Source organism: Antechinus flavipes, chromosome 3, assembly GCF_016432865.1.
Source record: "Antechinus flavipes isolate AdamAnt ecotype Samford, QLD, Australia chromosome 3, AdamAnt_v2, whole genome shotgun sequence".
NCBI classification, from domain to species: domain Eukaryota; kingdom Metazoa; phylum Chordata; class Mammalia; order Dasyuromorphia; family Dasyuridae; genus Antechinus; species Antechinus flavipes.
Window position 1 is genome coordinate 556,211,478 of NC_067400.1, and position 20,938 is coordinate 556,232,415.

The window sequence follows — 20,938 nt, forward strand, 5'->3', positions numbered from 1 at the left end:
ATGGTTCTCTTCATCACTGAACAAGTGGAACTGGTTTGAATCATCTCATTGTTGAAGAGAGCCACATCCATCAGAACTGATCCTTGAATAGCCTTCTTGTTGCCCTATATAGTGATCTCCTGGTTCTGCTCATTTCACTTAACATCAATTCATGTAGGTCTCTCTAAGCCTCTCTGAAATCATCCTGCTGATTATTTCTTACAGAACAATGATAGTTCATAACATTCATATACCACAATTTATTCAGCCATTCTCCTATTAATGGGCATCCACTCAGTTTCCAGTTTCTTGCCACTACAAAGACGGCTGCCACAAACATTTTTGCACATACAGGTCCCTTTCCCTCCTTTAAGACCTCTTTGGGATATAATCCCCATAGAAACACTGCTGGATCAAAGGATATGCACAGGTCACATTGTGGATGATCCATTTTTTTCTTCTCTTTTAATTATTGTTGCTGTTGTTTTTTCTCTTTTAGTAGGTGCATTTTTTAACACATTTCCTTATGAATCATGTTAAGAGAGAAAAATAAGAAAAGGGAAAATCAACCAAGAGAAGGGGAAAAGCAGAAGAAAGGGGAGGGGGAGGAGTGAATATAGTATGTATTGATTCAGTCTGCATAGTTCTCTCTATGGATACTGATGGTGTTTTCCAAACAAAGTTTACTGGAATTGCTTTGGATCATTTAACTGCTGAGAAGGTTCCGATCTTTCATAGTTAATCATTGCATAATCTTGCTGTTTTTGTGTACAGTGAATTCCTAGTTCTGCTTGTTTTGCTCAGCCTCAGTTCAGCACTGCATACTAAGTGAACCTATGCCAGTGTCTCCCATGTCATACAATTTATTCAAAAATTCTTACGAGAGACCTTACTAATGTTCTTGTATTTCTTTTTCTGACTACATTGGGAGCACTTGCCCTTTGTGAATTCTCCATAAAATAATCTTCTTGGAAAGCATGCATTTGGCATTCAAACCATATGGTCAGTCAAGCAGAGTTGTGCTCTCTGCAGAAGAGTTAGAATGCTCGGCAGTTCAAGAAAGGATCTTGGTGTCTAATCCTGCCAGGTGATCTACTACTCAAAGAATAAATATGTATTTAATCTAATTATAATAAAATATGCTTCACTGGGGTCACAATAAGGTTTTCAGGATTGATTAAGAGGATGAAGGGAGAGCCAGCCATCCATGAAATCTTCTAATTAATGAAATATGGAATTATGGAATAAAGTACAATATTGGAACAAAGTACAATGAAGTACAAATATAGATAAAGTACAACCATTTACTTTTATGGGACTGTGAGGGGCCTGAAAGTTTCAATGAGACTAAGTATAGGGATATTTGTGACAAAGGAATAGAAACATTATTACATTTTAGGGAGGACATCAACTGATAAAGTAGACAATTGACCAGATGAGATCAACCAGGATGGTAAAGGAACTAAAAGTCATTTCATAAGAGAAGATACTACTAAGAGTAGTAGTAGTACTACTACTACTAATTATTATTATTATTATTAAGAAAAATGTGTATTTCTCTCTCTCTCTATATATATATGATATATATGTATAATATATATGATATTAAGTACTAAGATACATATATATGTACATATGTGCATATTATATGTATATATAGTATATGTACATATATTGTATAAATTAGCTGTAAATAAATGTGTAAAGTATAATTTAAGACATTGTATAAGTTTTCCAGGGAGATAGGTAGGTAGGATTAGAGTCATTCTTTTAATGATTTATCTATCTTGTGAATCCACACAATGCTTTGGTTTGAAGTCCTCAATTTACAGTGGCCCCAGCCAGAGACTCATTTATTATGATTCCCAGGTGACTTTCAAACACCAGAGATGATTTTTGAGCAGTGTGTATAAAATCTGTACATACACACAAACATACAAGATGCATTCTCTCTTAATTATCCATTGTTGCTTCACCAGCAAAGCATGACCCTTATGTCACTGAACTTGGAGTATTTCAGATCCTGAAAATAAGTACAGGATTTGTGTTTCATCAATTCCTTTGCAAAGTTGTTGGGAAAACAATGCAACCAAAAGGTAATTAAAAAATATATATTTTAACTGTACTTTGGAAAGTAACTAGAATTTTTTTTTTTATCCTTTTATCAATCCCTTAAATGCTAGGCTATCTTCATTGTACGAATAATTTTCTCCCTTCAGATTTTTTGACACCCAACTGAAAAGAAGGATAAAATTCTTACATAGAATGTTTTCAATAATTTTCATTGAAGTATTCCTAATTCATCAATAATATATCTGGAATGTAAGAAGAGTACATTAAGATAATAAAAACAGCAATCTCCCTATATGTTTACATTTATAGATATAGATTTTCCTTTATTAAAGGTAGCATATTGCAGTGGGTAGAAGAACCAGGATGACCTGCATTGGCAAGGCCCTCCTCTGACATTTACTGATAATGGAACAAATAGCAAGTCGCTACCCTCTTGGTACTCTAAGTCTGAGGCATCACACACTGCCCACAGTTATTGAATGTAGTTTGAACCAGAAAAATGGTATTTGAAAAATAAATAAAGCAGAAATAATATTACATTTTAAAACTAAGTCATAAAGTGAACCAAAAGAATCCTAGTGCAAGGATTAGTGTTGCCTTTTTTATTTGAGTTTGACCTCAAGAGCCCAGGCAATTCTGTAAAATTGTAAGTGGCAATGAAAGTGGGGACCTGCCTTAAATAAAGAGAATTACCTTAATGAGAGTTTACTGATCAAAGCATAGATCCAGTTCTTATCCCTGATGGTTGAACAGTTTCATTTAGATGCAAGATGATGGGTAGGGCAATTTTTAATTATCCTTCAAACTCTATAAACTAAAAGTTTGGTTTCTCCATGGATCTAATAATTATTAACAATATCAATAGTCATTGATTGGAAGATTAAGGATATAATAATATTGCTTTCAACAAATATATGCTTTCATAAGTTATTCAGCCCATATCTCCCAAGACTTCATGAGAACAGGATCTCACTACTTTCTGATGCAATCTATTCAACTTTTGAATAGCTTTAATTTTTACAATTTCAGCAGAATCACTATGATAAAATCTAATTTCTTTTAGATATGGCAAGCTTTCAAATACTTAAAAACTTATATCATATCTTATGTTGTTTTATCTTCTGATTAGTCTCATTTTCTCTAAACTGTTATCTGCCTCAGTTTCCACTTCTGTAAAATAGGGATTATAAAATAGCATGTCACAGCACTGTTATAAAGACAATGATTTACTTTTTTATAAAACTACATATAAACTACAAAATAATATATGAATGCTAGTTAATATTATTATCTCCTCAGATAGAATGATCTGTAAATTCTTCAATTGTTATCAGCTGATAGCCTTCCTAAAATGTAAATCCTAGAACAACTACATGATTGCAGATATAATTTTTCCAGAATAGAACACAGGAGAATAATTATATTTTTAGTAATGATATGTCTCTTAATAGGGTCTAAGATTTTTTTCACATATAATATTGTACTACTGGCTCATCTTGAATTTACAGATCAATAAAACTCCAAGATCTTTTTTTCAAATGAATACCATCAAGCTTCTTCTATTTTTTATATATTTATCATGTAAATTTATGTTTATATTTATGTGTAAAACACTTGTATGAGGTTTTACATTTATTCTTACTAAATATTATAATAAGAATTGTTTCCTAGTGACTTCAGCTAAATTTTAAGGTCAGAAAGGAAATGCAAAAAAGGTCTTCAAATTAAAAGAAATAATTAGTTGTTTTTCCCACCTTTTCAAGTCAGAAGCTTGAATAGCTCAATTGTTTATGAAGAGACCAGCAAACAATGACACTTATAGGCTAAAAACAGCATTCCTATATTGTTCTAGATACTTTTCTGCTATCTAGAAGGACAGGAATATGGCGCCTTAATTGTGGGGATGCGTTTTGAAGAAGGATGGAATGCTGCTTAAGACAGGCTAGATCTTCCCAATGTCCTACACAGAGGTCAAATAGTTAAGGGTTCAGAGTGGCAGAGAGAAATTTTTAATCTGTCTTCTACTAAGAGTTGTTATCCCTTTTTAAAAGGAATATCCTAAGAAATCAGGGAAAAGAGAATTTGTAACAGAGTTAAAACAAAATCAATTCCACTCAATTAATTTGGTGACTTAAGGAAGTATTGAGGTTTAGAATGAGACCCCAAGAGATTGGGACTACAGACTGGTGTCACAAGATATCTCAAAAGAATTTTCAGCCTTGAACCCATCTCCAAGTCAAGGGACAAAGTTTCTGATAATTGTAACATCAATTGAAGTGGGCTAAGTTCCAAAAGGATTTAGCAAAAAACCAAGAGAAAGAAGATAACTTAATAGGACAAAGTTAGAGAGACCAAAGTTTCATATTATACATTAGCTAATTTTATGGCTTACAAAGGTAGATTTAAAGGGTGGTCAATTCATTAAGTCTCAGGAACGTGGTCATCACTGACCAGTAGATTATCGTCTGACAGTCAGCAATGTTTGTAGGACTAAAGCTTTAATAGAATCATTGACAGACAAATTGTTAGAACAATAGCACTCTAAGGTCAGGGGACCTTAGGATTACTGCTATATTTCCCTTAGAAGCTGTACCCCCTCCAGAAAAATGCAGGTGCCCATTAAAGAATTGTTGAGGCAGAAGATACCCCAATAACATTAGGGTTGTCAGTTCAGTGTCATGGGTATAGAGAAAAAATTCGCAAATGCAGTTTGTCTCAAAGTTAATGGGAAAAGACATATTATACTGCTAAAAAGGTTAGGTTCCAAAAGAATTTATCAAAGAACCAGAAACAAGAAGATACATTTATAGGAAAAAGATAGAAAATCCAATGCTTCAAATCACTTATATGCTAATTTTATGGCTTAAAGGCAGAATTGAGGAGTGGTCTTAGAGATGAAGTTCAGGAGTATTGAATTCTAGGACTTAGAGATGGCATTGCACCCCATTATTGAATTATGTGGCTTAGACAGTCTCAGAAACTTTGTTATAACCAACCAAATATTTTATGACAGTCAGCATTGTTTGTGGCACTCCACAGGTCAGGTAATCTGTCCTGTTCATCCAAAGGAAAAGCATGAGAGACTCTTTTTTGTTTTGTTAAATTCTAAGAAAGCTATGCTGATAATATCCTTCCAATATCTTGAACTAATATGTCTTAAAAAATAGAAATATGCTTAGTCTAGAATTACTTGCTTTTTAGGTAGTTTGATCCTTTCCTTGTGATCATTGTGTTTTGTTTTGGTTGTTGGTTTTTTTCCCCATAAACTACTTGCCAATCTTTAATAAAATATTTTCAGATCAGGCAAGGAAAGAAAGTCAAGTAACTTGGCCAATAGTTTGCAAATTCCACTCAGCTTTTTTTTTTTCCATTTATATTTATTTGTTTGTTTGTTTATGACAGACATATGCCCTTTTTCAGAGGGTAGCAGTTATCACATTCATCATCATCCCTCAAAGTTCACTAACGGTGTTTATTTTTTTGTTCTTTTTAATTTTTTTTGCTTGTTTTATATGGTTTTATGATTTTCTTTTATTTCAATATTTTATTTTTCCTCAGTTACACGTAAAATAAACAACCACCTTGTCCCCTTCCCCTACTACTTTCCTCTGGCATAAGATATATTTATATTCCCAATTGAGTGTGAATGTTATTCCCTCTTTGAGACAGGTCTGATGAGAATAAGATTCATTCTATCCCCCTTCTCTCCTCCCTCTTCTCTTCTACTGTAAAAATTATTCTTGCCTCTTTTATGTGAGGTAATTTATCTTATTCTACCTTTCACCTTGCCTTTCTTCTACTGAATTCTTTCTCACTCTTCGATTTTATTTTTTAGATATTATCTGTTCACATTCAAATATACATATAAATACATATACACATACATATATATATATATATATATATATTCATTCTTACTGCTGTAATAATGAGGAAATTCAGATGAGTTACAAATATCATCTTCCAATGTAGGAATAAAACAGCTTAATCTTAATAAGTCCCTTCTGATTTCCCTTTCCTGTTTACTTTGCTGTGCTTTTCTTTGGTCTTATATTTAAAAATCATGTTTTCAATACAGCTCTGGTCTTTTCATCAAAATGCTTGAAAGTCCATTATTTCGATCACTATTCATCTTTTCTCCTGAAGGATTATACTCAGTTTTGCTGGGTAGATGATTCTTGGTTGTAATCCCAGCTCCACTGCTCTCTGGAATATCATATTCCAGTCCCTCCAGTTCTTTGACACACACTCACACACACACATACAAAGAATATATACATATTACTTCTAACTACCATAATAAGGAGGAAGTTCTTATGAGATAAAAGTATCATTTTCTCACATAGGAAGGTAAACAGTTTAATCTTATTAAGTCCTTTCTGATTTCCCTTTCTAGTTTATCTTGTTGTTTTTTTCTATAATTCTTTTCTATTGTGTCTGAAAGTCAAATTTGTTATTTAGCTCTTTTGATTTCATCAAAATGGTAAAAAAAAAAAAAAAAAAAAAAAACCTTTCTTTCATTCAATATCTTTCTTTTCCCCTAAAGGATTATACTCACTTTTGCTGGGTAGATGATTTTTATAATCCCAGCTCCACTGATCTCTGGAGTACATATTACAAGCCTTCCAGATCTTTAATGGAGAAGCTGCTAAATTCGGTGTTACCCTGACTGTGGCTCCACTACACTTGAATTTTTCTTTCAGCCAACTTACAATATTTCCTTCTTGAGCTAAGAGTTCTGTAATTTGGATCTAATATTCTTGGGAGTTTTTTTTTTTTAATCTCTTTCAGGAGGTGATCATTGAATTCTTTCAATTTCTATTTTACCCGATTTTTACCAGTTTTCCTTGGCAATTTCTTGAAAGATGATGTATAGGCCCCCTATTTTTTCTTTTATTGTGAATTTCAAGTGGTCCAATAATTTTTAAATGATCTCACCTAGAGCTATTTTCCAGGTCAGTTGTCTTTTCAATGAGATATTGCTCATGGTCTTCCATTTTTTTCATTCTTTTGGTTTTGTTTTATTATTTGTTTTCTCATACCTGTTAGCTTCCATTTTCTCAATTCTATTTTTTAATGATTTATTTTCTTCTGTGGGCTTATGTATCTCCTTTCAATTTCTATTTTACCCTATTAAACCAGTTTTCCCTGCAATTTCTTGAAAGATGATGAGATGATGTATAGGCCCTTTTTTTCTTTTACTGTGAATTTCAGGTGGTCCAATAATTTTTAAATAGTTTCACCTGGAGCAATTTTCTGGGTTCAGTGAGATATTGCTCATAGCTTCCATTTTTTTCATTCTTTTGGTTTTGGCCAATTCTAGTTTTAAATGTATTCCATCCCCTATTCCTCTCCCCTCTCCACCATTTGGCCAATTCTTCTTTTTAAGGCATATTTTTCCTTATTGACTTTTGTATTTCATCATTTAGTCTAGTCTGTATTTTAAGGTATTATTTTCTTCAATATTTTTATATCTCCTTTACCAGGCTTGGATGTGTTTTCCATGATTTTCCTGTATCACTCTCATTTATCTTTCCAGTTTTTCTTCTACTTTAGTTATTTGATTTTCAAAATCCATATTGAGCTCTTTCACTGCCTCAGACCAACTTATATTTTTCTTGTAGGCTTTGCATGATCTTTGACTGTGCTAACTTCAGAGCAGGTGTTTTGTTCTTCCTTCTCACCACAATAACTTTTTATGCTCAGAATCTTTTTCTATTCTTTGTTCATCTTCCCAGCCAATTAATTCACATAATCCTTTGCTAAATTTGATTCTGCTCCCAGGTAAAAGGGTACACTGTCCCACATTTTAGGGGTTTTATGTGTCTTTTTTTCAGATGCTTCTATGGACCTGTAAGTTTTCAGGTCTTCCAAGATGGTATGGCCTAAGGATCCATTCTCCGGGACTTTTTCTCTAGAATGTGGGCAACCACAAGTATTTCTGCTTGGAAAATGTAAGGAGGGTTTCTCCTCACTGTGGCTGTGAGCTCTGGTGTACTACTGCTCCTTATCATTCTGAATCAGTCAACCAAGCCAGAGACCTATATCTGAGGATAGCTACTTCAGCACTAACAAAGGTCCCTCTAGTAATCTTCTGACTGAGTGTTGAACCCCCTTACTGTCATTGGGCTGAAAGCTTCAAAAACCTTTGTTACAGTTGCTGATTTAGTGGTTCCAAATGTTTGCTTCTGGTTTGCTGGAGATGGGGCTGTGCTAGCACAGACTTCATGTGATTGTGCACCATTCTTACTCAGATACCACAAATCTTTCCTGTCAATCTTCTAAGTTGTCTTTCATCTCTATGGGCTGAAAGGTCAAAAAATGCCACTACTGCCACTGATTTCATCACCCTGAGTCTGTTCTTGATTTGTAGAGATGAAATCTATGCTGATAAAGCATAATGCGGATTGTATTATACTATAACAGTAATGCAACAGACCTTTCCTGCAGACTTTGCAAGTTGTCTTGAAATGGAACATTTATTCCACTGTTTTGTGAGTTCTGCTGCTCAAAACTTTGTTTAGAGTCATTAATTAAAAGTATTTGGATGACTTTAGGAGAGAGTTCAGGTAATACCTTGTTTTTACTCTGCCATCTTGGTTTAATCTCCAGAAATTTCTTTCTTTCTTTCTTTCTTTCTTTTTCTTTCTTTCTTTTTCTTTCTTTCTTTCTTTCTTTCTCTTTCTTTCTTTCTTTCTTTCTTTCTTTCTTTCTTTTTTTCTTTCTTTCTTTCTTTCTTCTTTGTCTCTCTCTCTCTTCCTCTCTCTCTCTTTCTTCCTTCCTTCCTTTCTTTTTTTCTCTCTCTCTCTTTCTTTCTTTCTTTCTTTCTTTCTTTCTTTCTTTCTTTCTTTCTTTCTTTCTTTCTTTCTTTCTTTCTTTCTTTCTTTCTTCCTGCCTTTCTTCCTGCCTTTCTTTCTTTCTAAATTTACCTCTAAATATTTTATGTTCTCCAAAGACATGTAAAATAACTTCTAATATTGTTTTTTATTTAAATTTTTTTATTCCAAATGAGTTCTCTCCTTCCCTTCTGAGACAGGAAGCAGCTTATACAGGTGAAATACATTTTAAAAAAGAAAAATTGAAAAAAAAAAAGTAAAGAAAAAAAAGATTGTATGTTTTGGTTTACATTCAGACTCCTCACTTCTTATTCTTGAGGTACATAGTATTTTCTTCAAATTTCCTTGGAATTTTTTTATATCTTTGTATTGCTAAGAATACCTAATTCATTCACAGTTGTTAATCATACAGCATTGTTGTTACTATGTTCTGCTTACTTTCCTTTGCATCTGTTCCCATAAATCTTTCCAGATTTGTTTGTTTATTTTTTGAAAAGTATCCTGCTCATAATTTCTTATGGTATAAGACTCCATCAGATACCACAACAAAGTCACCCATCCCCTAATTGCTGAGCATCCTCCTAATTTACAATTTGTTTACAAATACCAAAAGATCTACTATAATTATTTCTGTACACATAGGTTCTTTTCCTTTTTAGAAAACTTCCTTTGTGATTAAAAACCTAGCAGGGTATTGCTGGTTCAAAGGGTATGCATAGATTTATAATCCTTTGGGCTTAGTTCCCAATTGCTCTTCAATATGGTTGGGTCAGTTTCAATTGCACCAAGAGTTTATTAATATCCCAATTTTCACACATCCTTTCCAACATTTATCACTTTCTTTTTCTGTCATATTAGGCAATCTAAGAAATGTGAGGTGGTACCTCAAACCATTTTGACTTGAATTTCTCTAATTGATAGTACTTTAGAGTTGTTTTTTTCTTAAGACAATATATAGCTTTAAGTTCTTTTTCTGAAAACTACCTGTTTGTATCTTTTGACCATTTGTCAATTGGGGAATAAGTCATATTCTTATAAATTTCACTCATTCATATAAATTTCCTATGTGTTTAAGATATTAAAAATTTTTTCAGGGAAACATTATAAATTTTCCTCAGTTACTACCTTTCTTTTAATGTTCGGTATGTTGGTTTTTGTGCAAAAACATTTTAATTTAATTGGAGCCAAAATTATCTATTTTATATTAATTAATGCTCTCTATTTCATTTGGTCACAAATTCTTCCCTTCTTACAGGTAAACTATTCCATGCTCATGGTATTATCCTTTATATCTAAATCATGTATTTATTTTGACCTTATTTTGGTATATCGTTGGAGATATCAATCTAGTTTCTACTAAACTGCCTTCTAGTTTCCACAAAAAAATTTTTGTCAAGTAGTGAATATTTATTCCAAAAGCTTGGGAAATTGGGTTTATCAAACTTTAGATCCCTTTTATCATTAACTACTATGTACTGTATACCCAATTTATTCCATTGATTCAAGATTTTAACTCTTAGTCAGTACCAGATTGCTTTGATAACTACTGCTTCATAATGTAGATTGAGATGTTATACCACTTCCCTTTATATTTTTCTTCATTGTTTTTCTACATATTCTTGAGTTTTTGTTCTTCCCCAAGAATTTTGCTATTATATTTTCTAGCTCTATGAGATTGTACAAATATATGTAAATATATGTATCATAGTTTGATTACTACAGTACTGAATACAACTTTAATTTAGAGAGAATTGTCAGTTTTATTATATTGGCTCATCTGATCCAGCAGCAATTGATATTTTTTTCCAATTATTGTGATCTGAATTTATTAATGTGAAAAGCATTTTGTTATTTTGCCAAAATTGTTACTAGGTTTGACTTCACAGGTAAACTTATAGATATTTATACAGTCTACAGATATTTTAATGGAATCTTGCTTTCTATCTTTCTATGCTGAGCTTTGTTGGTAACATATAGACATACTTGTACTTTATGTGATTTTCTTTTATGCCCTACAACTTTACTAAAGTTATTAATTATTTCAACTAGTTTTTTTTGAGTTGAAATTCTAGGATTCTTCAAGTACAAGGTCATCTCATAGTTCTGTGCTCTTCTTGCCTATTCTAATTCCTTCAATTTAGTTTTCTTCTCCAAGTGCTATAGCTAACATTTCTAGTACAATATTGAACAAAAGTGATGATAAAGTGCATCCTTGCTTCACCCTTGATTTTATTGGGGCAAGTTATTATTTATTCCTGTTATAGATAATGCTTACTGACAGTTTTAGTTAGATACTACCTATAATTTTAAGGAATGCTCCACTTATTCCTAGACTTTTTAATGTTTTTAATAGGAATGAGTGCTTTATTTTGTCTAAATGTTTTTTTCTGCTTCTATTTATTTTATTATATGATATCTGTTGTTTTTATTATTGTTATTGTCAATTATGCTGATAGTTTTCATAATATTGAATCATCCGTAATTTCTGATACAAATGCCACCTGGTTATAATGTATGATTGTTTGATAGCTTCATCAGGAAATTCTTTCAATACCTTGGCATGCAGTGTAATTTTATTCAATATCCTAAGTAATAGATCTGGAAATGGAAGAAATTTTAGAGGCCATTTAGATCTAGGATATTTAACTTGGTGTAAGTAACATTCCTCTGCCCCCTATTTAATACCCATTGTAATATAATTTATTTCCTGTGTAATATTACTTATGTTAGCTTATGTATTTAAAAATTATGCTAAAAAGTCATTAGTTTTCACTAGAATTCAAAGCTAGTACTTAGACAAAAATACTTAAGAACATCTGCACCTCATATAGTACACTATCTCCTACCCCCATCCCTACCTTGAGATTTCCTAGCATTTTATAGATGAGAACATTTAGTCTGGAGAATTAAATGACTTGTTTATATCATGCAGGCCATAAGTTTAAAATGTAGAATTTGAATCCAAATCTTCTGACTCTAGAACTAGTATTCTTCCTACAATTCCATAATGATAATTAGATCAAATAGAAGTATAATTAGTTACAACTTTCTTAATTATCATAGGCATTTTACTGTTTCCTGTTATCTTGGGTACATGGTATTCAAGTGTAGGAAAGCTTGATCTAAGGAACAGTCATTAAACTTTCTCTGACCACAGAGGACAAATCTAGTAAGAATTGAGTAGAAATTAAGTTAAAGAAATTAAAAAAAGCAGATTTAGACTCAAGGCAAATGGGGAAACTTAATTGCTTCTTAAAGATAGAATTGTCTACCTGATGAGGTAGTGGGATCCCAAGAGGCCTTCAGCTAATTGGAGGTTTAGCCACTACTTTCTTGGTATGTGGTCAAGGGAATCCCAATTTATGTTTGAATATCTAAATGATTTTTGTGGTCATTTTCTACTCTGAAATACTATCATTGTTATTCTTCTCCCCAATTATCTCTTCTACATTTTCTTTTTCCTATATTATAGAACTTGGTTCTTCTGCTGTCCTGGTACCCAACCATACCTTTACTCACCCCATGAACTTCGTGCTAACAGGTATCCCAGGGCTAGAAGCAGCACACATGTGGATCTCCATCCCTTTTGTTCTTATGTACCTTCTGGCTGTAGTGGGCAATGCCCTGGTGATGGTTGTGATAGCCGGGGACCGGAGTCTCCATGAGCCCATGTACATCTTCTTAGCCATGTTGGCACTCAATGATGTCATCCTCTGTACAGTCACTGTACCAAAAATGCTTGTTATCTTTTGGACAGGTCCAACTATCTCCACTTTTGCAAGCTGCCTCACTCAGATGTTCTTTGTTCATGCTTTGTTCCTCTCAGAATCAGCTGTACTCCTTGCCATGGCCTATGACCGCTATGTTGCCATCTGTACACCTCTTCACTATACTTCTCTATTGACCATATCTATCATTGGGAAGCTAGGTCTGGCCCTGGTAGCTCGGAGTGTGGTTGTGGTTGTTCCTGGTGTCCTCCTTATCCTTCGTCTGCCCTTTTGCCGGACCAATGTCATCCCTCACACTTACTGTGAGAACATGGGCATAGCCAAACTGGCTTGTGCCAGTATCAAAGTTAACAGTGTCTATGGGCTTACAGCAGCCTTCCTTACCACAGGCCTGGACTTCATTCTTATTGCTATCTCCTATGGGCTAATTCTCCGAGCAGTGCTAGGACTGCCCTCACGTGAAGCCCGAGCAAAGGCCTTTGGGACATGTGGAACACATATTTGTGTTATCCTAGTTTTCTACACACTGGCCTTCTTTTCTTTCTTCACCCACCGCTTTGGTCCACGTGTTCCCCACCATGCTCATATTCTCCTTGCCAATCTTTACCTACTGGTACCTCCTACAATGAACCCCATTGTCTATGGGGTGAAGACCAAAGAAATACGAGTGCGTGTCCTAGGTCTTTTTCACCAGCCAAAGTCTTCTTAAAAAGAAGAGACTTTCACCAGCCCTAAGTAAGGAGGACCTGAGTTCAAATCTGGCCTCAGATACTTAACACTTCCTAGCTGTATGACCCTGGGCAAGTCACTTAACCCCAATTGCCTCAGAAAAAAGGGACTTCTTACACAAATTTATTATATATTAAGCCACTTTCACTTTCAGAAGGCTATAGTTCTAGAAAAAGAGAATACAATTTTATTGAATATGTGTTCTAAAGATTCCCAGTGTGGTTAACACAAACGCATAGGTAATAATGTCAGAAGACTTGGATCTTCTTTTATTTTTATACACTGTGATCTATTTTATACACTCTGATACAGGCATTTAATTTTACAAGATTAATTTTCCTCATGTATAAAATAATATCATAAATGGATATGGCTCTTTTCAACAACGTGATTATTCAGGTAAATTACAGTAGACTTCTGATGGAGAGAGCCATCTGTATCCAGAAAGAGGAGTATGGGGACTGAATATGGATGATGACTACATAGTATTTTCACCTTTTTGTTGTTGTTTACTTGATAATAATTGTCTTTATCATTTTTTTTCCTTTTTAAATCTGATTTTTCTTCTTCAACATAAATGTGGTAATATGTATAGAATTGCACGTGTTAAACATATGTTGGATTAATTGCGTCTAGGAGAAGGACTTGAGGAGAAGGGAGAGAGAAAAATTTGGAACACAATCTTTTGCAAGTGTGAATGTTGAAAACTATTTTTTCATGTATTTAAAGAAATAAAAAGGTATTATTAAAAATAAATATACAAAATAATATAGACCCACTGATTCACATTTATATAATAAAGAACTAATTTCCTGGATATAAATAATAGATTCATATTGATAACAAGAGTCTTTCCCTAGTAGTTATATTATCAAAGAACATAAGCAAATAGTTTTTAATTTTTTTAATGAACTATCTACCAACAACTACTTGAAGTGATCTGAATCACTAATAATCAGAGAAATACAAATGAACAGAACTCTGAAGCATTACCTCATACCCCTCAGATAAAATGAGAAAAAGGAAAATAACTCTTAAAAGAGTTGTGGGAAAACAAGCACACTATTATACTACTAGTAAAGACATGAATCAATTCATCTACTCTGGAAAAGAATTTAGAAGTATGTGCCACAATAATGAGGCATAAACTTTGACTCAGAGATACGATACCTGAGCTAATAGCTTCAATAGACTCAAAGAAAGAGGAAAAAGCCCTATATGCATAAAAATATTTATATCTGCTTACTTTTACATTAGTAAAAATCTGAATATAGTTGTGTATTTCAGAAAGACTAAAAACATATATATATATACACATATATATAATAAAAAAACATTGTTTTACAAGTAATGATAAATGTACAGTCTCAGAAAAATTTGTGCAGATTTATATAAACTGATGGAAATGGGTGTGAACAGAATAAGCAAAATAATTTATATAACTATATCATAAACCAAAGTAATTTTGGAAGACAACAATTTTGATCAATGCAATAACAAGGCATCATTTCAGAGAACTGAATATAAAATATGTAAGTTACTTACTTAAAGAAAAGCTTAAAGCTCAAAATGAGATAAAATTTTAGACATACAAAATGTGTGAACTTGTTTTGCTTCATCATATGTATATGTGTTTTGAATTTTCTGTTTACTTTTATTCAGTTTGATGAATAGACATAGAAAATTGTTGTTAAGGGCAGCTAGTTTGTGCAGTAAATAGAGCACCAGCCCTGAAGTCAGGAGGAGCTGAGGTCAAATCTGGCCTCAGTTGATCTCTAGTTCTTTGGTCACAAATTCCTTCCTCCTTCACAGACCTGAGAGCTAAACGATCCTCTGTTTTTCTAATTTATTTATAATCACATTCTTTATGCCTAGATCATGAACCTATTTTGATCTTATCTTGATGTACAATGCTAAGTATGGGTTAATCTGATTTTTCTTCTTCAACATAAATGTGGTATTTCCAATTTTCCCAGAATTTTTTTGTCAAATAATGAATTCTTAACCCAAAAGGTGGGATCTTTGGGTTTGTGAAACACTAGAATGCTATAGTTTTGTCAGTTTTGTGCTGTGATTCTAATCTAGTCCACTGATCAACTAGTCTTTTTCTTAGCCAATACCAAATGGTTTTGATGACCGCTGCTTCATAATATAGTTTTAGATCAGTTACAGATAGGCCACATTCATTAGATTTTTTTTTTCATTATTTCCTTTGAAATTCTTGACCTTTTGTTCTTCCAGTTGAATTTTGTTGTTATTTTTTCTAGGTTATTGAAATAGTTTTTTTGGGAATCTGATATGGCAGTAAATAAATAGATTAGTTTAGATAGTATTGTCATCTTTCTTATATTTTCTTGCCCTATCCAAGAGCATTTAATATTTTTACAATTGTTTAAATCTGACTTTATTTGTGTGGAAAGTGTTTTGTAGTTTTGCTCATATCATTGCTGACTTTCCCTTGGCAGATAGATTCCTCAATATTTTATACTATCAACAGTTATTTTAAAAGGAAATTCTTTGCATCTCTTGGGATTGGATTTTGTTAGTGATGTATAAAAATGCTGATGATTTATGTGGATTTATTTTATATCCTACAACTTTGCTTAAGTTGTGGATTATTTCTAATAGCTTTTTAGTAGAATTTCTAGAATTTTCTAAGTATACCACCATATCATCTATAAAGTGTGATAATTTGGTTTCCTCATTACCTACTCTAATTCCTTTAATTTCTTTTTCATCTCTTATTGCTGAAACTAGCATTTTTAATACAATATTGAATAGCAATGTTGAAAGTGGGCAACCTTGTTTCACTCCTGATTTTATTGGGAATGGTACCAATTTATCACCATTACATATGATGCTTACTAATGGTTTTAAATAGATGCTACTATTTTAAGGAAAAGTCCATTTATTCCTATACTCTCTAGTTTTTTTTTTTAAATAGAAATGGGTATTGGATTTTATCAACTGCTTTTTTTGCATCTTTTGAGATGATTATATAATTTTTATTAATTTGGTTATTGATATAGTCAATTATGCTAATAGTTTTCCTAATATTGAACCAGCCCTGAATTCCTAGTATAAGTCTTACTTGGTCATGGCATATTATCCTGAAGATGATTTTCTGTAATCTCTTTGCTAAGATTTTATTTAAGATTTTTGCATCAGAGTAGCAATTCTTGGGGGCAGAGCCAAGATGGTAGAGAAAGCACACGTGACTTTCTAAGCTCCTCTCATTCCCCTCATAATCAACTATTTAATTCAGCCTCAAAAATAGCTCTTCACTTCTTAAATTCATGAAGATTAGAAGCACTACAACTTACCAGCCAAAGTCAATCTGGAAGATCACCAGGAAAGGTTTGTCCTGAGGGGCTAGCAGCTAGAGACTAACATCCTGAGCAGACCAGGAGCGGGGGTGATCTTTGTGGCTAGAGAAGTTATAAAGATGACTCTGCTATAGGCTGACTGCTCTGCTTTGATTACAAAGCAGTAAACTGGCAGAGAAATTAAAGCCTAAAACATAGGGTACTCTAAAAAAAACCACCAGAACCTAAGAAGATCTGGCTGTAACCACTCAAACTCGGAAGTGACTCAGGCAGACTGTAATGCAGCCCTGCAGCCACATCCTGCAGTTCAGGGATTTTGTGGGGGCAGCTATAAATTTGCACGGCAAGGGGGCACAGCCTGGACAGCCTCTAATTGGCACAGTGTGGGGCTCAGCCTGGCAATAGAATTTCCCTAGCAGACTGTGCTTCCTGGGGGTAGAGACACTTCTGGTCCCTGCAAATCCATTCACTGCTCAACTGCTAATATCCACAACCAAAGGGTGGGATTTGGCTTAGGATAGTGAAACTCTCACTGCTCAGTATCTACCCCAGGGCAGTCGTTATCTCACACAGCTTGCAGGCCTGAGTTACTCTTTCCCAGAGCACTCCCGTACCTCACTGCTTTTTGTATCTGGCTAGCAGGACAGCTACCTGTCCATACACCTATCACTGCTCTGCAGAGGAAACTGGTAACCTCCTGGCCCTCAAGGCAGACCCTACAGGCTTCAACAAAATGAATAAAAAAATCAAAAGGAAGATTGGTAGTTTCTATACAGAAAGAGAACAGCTTTTCAACCCTGAAGAGACTAACAGCAGACAGTCCCCAGACAATTGTTGGTCCCAGATACAAAATAGTCTCCTAGAAGAGACTATTAAAAACCTTAAAAGAGAACTAGAAGAAAAATGGGGAAAGGAAAGAGAAGCTATGCAAGAGAGTACAGAAAAGGCATATAACTCACTAAAAGAAAAAATTGATAAAGTGGAAAAAGAAAACAACTTCTTGAAATGTGAATTGGAAAAGGTAAAAAACTCCCAAGAAGTACAGGGAAACAGAATTTGTGAATTGGAAAAAGAAAATAATGCGCGTGCGCACACACACACACACACACACACACACACAAATTAGTGAAATGGAAAAAAATTCCATAGAGCAAAACAATTCAATTGGACATATAAAAAAAGAAGTAAAAAAAAAAAAAAGCTAATGAAGAAAATAACTCACTAAAAATCAGAACTGAACAAATAGAAATGACTGGTTCATTGAGACATCAAGGATCAGTCGAGCAAAACCAAAAAAATGAAAGATTGGAAAAAAATGTCAAATATTTACTTGGAAAAACAACAGACCTGGAAAATAGATCTAGGAGAGATAACCTAAGGATCATTGGACTACCCAAAAATTATGATGAAAAAAAGAGCCTAGATATTATTTTACAGGAAATCATCAAAGAGAACTGCCCAGAAGTAATAGAACCGGAAGGTAAAATAGGCGTAGAAAGAATTCATTGAACACTTTCTGAAAAAGACACTAAAATAAAGACCCTGAGGAATATTATGGCCAAACATCAGAATTTTCAGACTAAAGAAAAAGTTTTACAAGCAGCCAAGAAAAAACAGTTCAAATATCGAGGTGCCACATTAAGGGTCATGCAAGATCTGGCTGCCTCAATGTTAAAGGATCGAAGGGCCTGGAATCTGATATTCCGAAAGGCAAAAGAACGTGGAATGCAGCCAAGAATAAACTACCCAGCTAAGCTGAGCATTTTTTTTTCCATGAAAGAAGATGGACATTTAATGAAACAGAGGAATTCCATTTGTTTCGAAGGAAAAACCAGACTTAAATAAAAAATTTAATCTCCAACAACAGGACTCAAGAGAAGTAGAAAAAGGTAAAAGGAACTCTTGAGAACTGTATTTCTGTTGTGGCTATACATAAAAACCACATGTATAATTTGATTTTACTGATATAATATAAAAAGGGAAGTAGAAATGGAAAGGGGATAATGTTAAAAAAAGGGAAAAGGGGAGATAAAAAGAGGGAAACTACATGTGACGATGAGGCAAAGGAAACCTATCATATCTGAGGGAACTTAGAGAGGGAGAGGAACATTGTGTGAATCCTACTCTCATCAGAGTTGGCTCAAAGAGGAAATAATTGGGACTTCCGGCCAAGATGGCGGAGAGGAGACACACTGTTGTGTAACCTCCGTGTTTTTCTCTCACTATCCATTTCATTTCATGCCTCTGAATTAATGCTCGACTGAAAAAAAACATACAATTACTTACCAAGAGAAACCATCCTTGAGACTCGTCAAGAAAGGTCTGTTTTTTGCGAGGGCGGGGACGGTTATTAGATCGGAAGCAGACTGCAGGCAGCTCAGAGCCAAGCAGAGCGGAGAGGGGGTGGGGCATGATCGCAGCCATCTCTGAGGGGAGAGCTTTGCTACAGGATTAGATACTTTGCTCCGGCAGCAAGTCAGCAGTCCAGCAGAGAAGCTAAAAACACCGGGGGTGAAGAATACAACCCCAAACAGCTGGAGTCTCTTGGGACCTGGCCACCCCTCCCCCACAGTGTCTCAGCACTCTCTCGGATCTCAGAGCGCAGGCGCCAGCACAGTAGGACCCGTGCCTCACGGCTACCCTGCCCCTCCCCCAAAGAAAGCAGCCTCCATTCAAGGGTTTTTTCCTTCTGTTTCTTTGATAGTTTGTCTTTGATTATTAGACAGAATGAGTAAGAAACTGAAAAAGACTTTAACCCTTGACAGCTTCTATACAGATAAAGAGCAGACTCCAAATCCTGAGGAGACTAAAAACAAACAGTCCCCAGGTGAATCCCCAAAGGAGGAGATCATATGTTCCTCAGCACAGATGAATCTCATGGAGGAAATTAAAAGGCTCTCACAAGGGAGCTAGAAGAAAAATGGGAAAAGGAGAGGGAGGCTTGGCAAAAGGAGAGGGAGGCTTGGCAAAAGAGCCTGGAGAAGTCAGTTAAAGAGAGAGTGGATAAAGAAACCAAATCCTTGAAAAATAGGATTGGTGAACTGGAAAACAAAATTGGCGAAATGGAAAAAAATTCCACAGAACAAAAGATCTCAATTGGACAATTAGAAAAAGATCTTAAAAAAGTGAGTGAAGAAAATACTTCACTGAAAATCAGGGTCGAACAAATGGAATTGAATGACTCGAGGAGACAAGAAGAATCAGTCAAGCAAATCCAAAAAAATCAAACAATGGAAAAGAATGTGAAATACCTTCTGGGGAAGACAACAGACCTGGAAAACAGATCCAGGAGAGACAACCTGAGAATCATCGGACTCCCAGAAAAGTATGATGAAAAAAAGAGCCTGGACACTATTTTCCAGGAAATTATCAAAGAGAATTGCCCAGAAGTCATAGAAACAGAGGGTAAAATAGACATTGAAAGAATTCATCGATCCCCTACTGAAAGGGATCCTAAAATCAAAACACCAAGGAATATAGTAGCCAAATGCCAGAACCCTCAGATGAAGGAAAAAATACTGCAAGCAGCTAGAAAAACCCAATTCAAGTATCAAGGAGCCACAATAAGGATCACCCAGGATCTGGCAGCATCCACATTAAAGGATCAAAGGGCCTGGAATATGATATTCCGAAAGGCTAAGGAACTTGGTATGCAACCAAAAATAACTTACCCAGCAAGAATGAGCATCTTTTTCCAGGGAAGAAGATGGACATTCAACGAAGTAAGCGAATTTCACCTATTTTTGATGAAAAAGCCAGAACTTAAGAATAAATTTGATCTACAAGCACAGAACTCAAGAGAAATCTAAAAAGGTAAAGATTAATCTTGGGAACTATATTTCGGCTATAAAGATGTATAAAGAATACATGTATACCTTGTTCTAGAAACTAGATGTGGAAAGGACATTGTACCAGAAAAAGGGGAAAGTGGGGGTACTACATTTCATGAAGAGGCAAAGAAAACCTATTATATCTGAGAGAAAGAATGGAGAGGGATGAATATAGTGAGTATTTTACTGCTTTCAGAATTGGCATTAAGAGAAAAATTTTATACATATTCAATCTATGGTGAAACTTCTCCCACCTCATTGAAAAGTGAGAAGGGAAAAGTGAAAAGGGAAGGAATAAGCTAAGTGGAAGGGAATACGGTAACTGGGAGGGAAAGGGGTAAGATGGGGGAGGAACTCTAAGGCGGGGGGAGGGATACTAAAAAGGGAGAGCTGTGAGAAGCAAGTGGTGCGCACAAGCTTAATACTGGGAAGGGGGG

The 20,938-nt window shown here is 34.5% G+C and overlaps 1 protein-coding gene across 1 annotated transcript; it reads left to right on the forward strand.

Moving 5' to 3' along the window:
• The first annotated feature begins 12,404 nt into the window (after positions 1 to 12,404).
• LOC127558131 (olfactory receptor 52D1-like) lies at positions 12,405 to 13,325 on the forward strand. The gene has a single exon (XM_051991361.1). It carries the CDS (start codon positions 12,411 to 12,413, stop codon positions 13,323 to 13,325), a length of 915 nt encoding a protein of 304 aa, XP_051847321.1. The 5' UTR covers positions 12,405 to 12,410.
• The last annotated feature ends 7,613 nt before the right edge of the window (positions 13,326 to 20,938 follow it).

Bases quoted from the DNA above. Each gene is read 5' to 3' on its own strand.
- LOC127558131 (XM_051991361.1), top strand. From the start codon at position 12,411: ATGAACTTCGTGCTAACAGGTATCCCAGGGCTAGAAGCAGCACACATG.